The sequence below is a fragment of the Cebus imitator genome, unplaced genomic scaffold, assembly GCF_001604975.1.
Source record: "Cebus imitator isolate Cc_AM_T3 unplaced genomic scaffold, Cebus_imitator-1.0 Scaffold234, whole genome shotgun sequence".
Lineage (NCBI taxonomy): Eukaryota > Metazoa > Chordata > Mammalia > Primates > Cebidae > Cebus > Cebus imitator.
In genome coordinates this window covers 2325148-2327988 of record NW_016107549.1, presented here as the reverse complement: position 1 = coordinate 2327988, position 2841 = coordinate 2325148, and the positions used below count along the sequence as shown (strand labels likewise).

Here is a 2841-nt window from a genome sequence, read left to right as displayed (position 1 = left end):
AAAAAAAAAAAAAAAAAAGATAACTGAATATGTATGTATGTATGTGTGTATGTATGTATTTTGAGACACGGTCTCCCTCTTTTGCCCAAGTTGGAATGCAGTGGCACTGTTATAGCTTGCTGCATTCTCATACTCCTGGGCTCAAGCAGTCCTCCCACCTCAGCCTCCTGAGTAGCTGGGACTACAGGCATGTGTCACCACTGCTGGCTAATTTTTAAAACTTTTTGTAGAGACGGAGATTCTCACTGTGTTGCCAAAACTGGTTTCGAACTCCTGGGCTCAAACAATCCTTCTGTGTCAACCTCCCAATGTGATTGAATTACAGGTGTGATCTAGGTCACCCAGCCACTGAATACATTTTGAAGAGAAAGTATGGTAGATAAATTGGTGAATTCACTAATTTATTCACCAATTTAGTGAAGATTCACCAGGCTGGGTGGGGTGGCTCACGCCTGTAATCCCAGCACTTTGGGAGGTCGAGGCAGGCAGATCAATTGAGATCAGGAGTTCGAGATCAGACTAGCCAACATGGTGAAACCCCATCTCTACTAAAAATACAGAAATGAGCCGGGCGTGGTGGCGTGTGCCTGTACTTCCAGCTCCTCGAGGGGTGGAGGCCAGAGAATTGCTTGAACTGTGCCACTGCTCTCCAGCCTGGGTGACAGAGCAAGACTCTATCTAAAAAAAAAAAAAAAAAAAGGCCAAGCACAGTGGCTCACACCTGTAATCCCAGCACTTTGGGAGGCTGAGGCTGGGGGATCACCCAAGGTCGGGAGTTCAAGACCCACCTGACCAACATGGAGAAACACTGTCTCTACTAAAAATACAAAAACAGGCAGGCATGGTGGTGCATGCCTATAATCCCAGCTTCTTGGGAGGCTAAGGCAGGAGAATTGCTTGAACCTGGGAGGCAGAGGTTGTAGTGAGCCAAGATTGTGCCATTGCACTTTAGCCTGGGCAACAAGAGCGAAACTCTGTCTTAAAAAAAAAAATCGCCATTAAGATAGTAAAATATCCTTCATTAGTCTCAATGAAGTACTTAATTATATTTGATCTGCAGGATAGGTACGAGCTTGAGAGTATTTTCTCTTAGTGTAATAACAGAAGATGGACTTAATTTTCCAAGTAACCAGTTGTGAGAACACATGTAAAATACTTCCTGGAGTGTTTTTGGGGGCTCATCAGGTAGGCACCATGTGTTGCACTTGTAATAAAATCCCAAACTCTCAGATGGAAGGCAGGAGACCAGAAATTTTCATCTTTTTTCCATAAACAGTTTAGGCACCAAGCTACTCTTACATAGGTCATTGGGCTCCTTCCCCAAATCCTTTTCCCAGATAGTAGCAATGGCTGTGATACAGGACAGGTGTGCCCTAAAATTGGGGCTTATCCCAGGATGGTTTCTCGCTTTGCCCAGGGAAAAACTCAGGGGTAGGCCAGTGGTGTTAGACAGCAGTCTTTTATTTAACAGTGCTGGTCTTTGTGGATCAGTGCTAACTCATAGGCAGTACACCCAGAGTCAGCAACATATGGGCTTTTGGCAACTGTATTTATACCCACTTTCAATTATATGTGAATTAAGGAGCGGGTTATTTAAAACTTTCTAGGGAAGGGGTGATAACTTTCAGGTCATTGCTATGGTATTTGTAAACGATCTTGGCATTGGTGGGAGTGTTTTATGCTAATGAGCAGTGAGAGCTGCTAGAGATCCTAGTCTTGACATCTGCTGGTTTTGGCCACTTTATTCACTTTACCCTTCCTCTGCCAGATCCTGCTTTAGCCAGTAGGGTTGTAATCAGAAAATAAGTCCTGCTGGTCTCCTACCTCAGATGAACATTGTGAGGAGTGAGGAGCCTTTTTTTTTTAAGGGTAAGCATTCTCGGGAATGCTAATATAAACGCTTCTGCATACTAGGTGATAGGACTTTGTTATGACAGGTTCTCCAGGTCCACTGTACAGGCAAACATTAGATGTGACTCAAGCAGCACATATTACTCCTTGGAACCACCACCAAGAAAGATGATGAGACACTGCTATTGCTCTATGCGTTATTTCAGTACTAGTACAAGAATTGCTGTGTGGAAGGAAGTGAGTATGATGACTAAACAGTGGAGTAAATGTTTGGAGACTCCCGAAGCATGTGAGCTTCTTATGAGTTAAGTATAGATCCCCAGCCCTGTCAGTCTCACCCATTCTCTCCACATATGTGGGATTTTCAGGACTTGGTGGCCTTTGAGGATATAGACGTGAACTTCACCCAGGAGGAGTGGGCTTTGCTGGATCCTTCCCAGAAGAATCTCTACAGAGATGTGATGTGGGAAACCATGAGGAATCTGGCCTCTGTAGGTAAGGATTATATACTTCCATCACTTAGCCAATTAGAGAAGAAGTGTTTCTTGTGCATTGACGCTGTTCCATGGTTTACATCATGGAGGGAGAATACTTAGGGGGCTAAAATATGCATAGTCACAGGGTAACATGAACCTAGAATCTAATAATTTTTCTATAAAAAAATCTATAATTTTTCTATAGAAAAATAATTTATATATTTTTCTTAAAATATTTCTATATTTTCCATACTATAATTAGTATAATTTTATACTAATTCAGAATTTTTCTGGGTCTCTGTTTTAGGGAAAAAATGGAAGGACCAGAACATTAAAGATCACTACAAACACCAAGGGAGAAATCTAAGGTAATTTGTCCTTAGAGACAACAAATTTACTTGAAAGTATCTTAGCATGTCATGAAATTTTTTTTTTTTTTTTTTTTTTTGACGGAGTTTCGCTCTTGTTACCCAGGCTGGAGTGCAATGGCGCGATCTCGGCTCACCGCAACCTC

General features: G+C 42.2%; 1 protein-coding gene across 1 annotated transcript in view; it reads left to right on the top strand.

Annotated features, from left to right (window-relative positions):
- The window catches only part of LOC108282071 (zinc finger protein 136), a 24118-nt gene that overhangs the window by 17036 nt on the left and 4241 nt on the right, over positions 1 to 2841 (top strand). Inside the window, exons 2-3 of the mRNA XM_017497845.2 lie at positions 2220 to 2346; positions 2635 to 2695. Coding sequence (XP_017353334.1) covers positions 2220 to 2346; positions 2635 to 2695 — 188 coding nt within the window. The remainder of the gene's footprint in view (positions 1 to 2219; positions 2347 to 2634; positions 2696 to 2841) is intronic.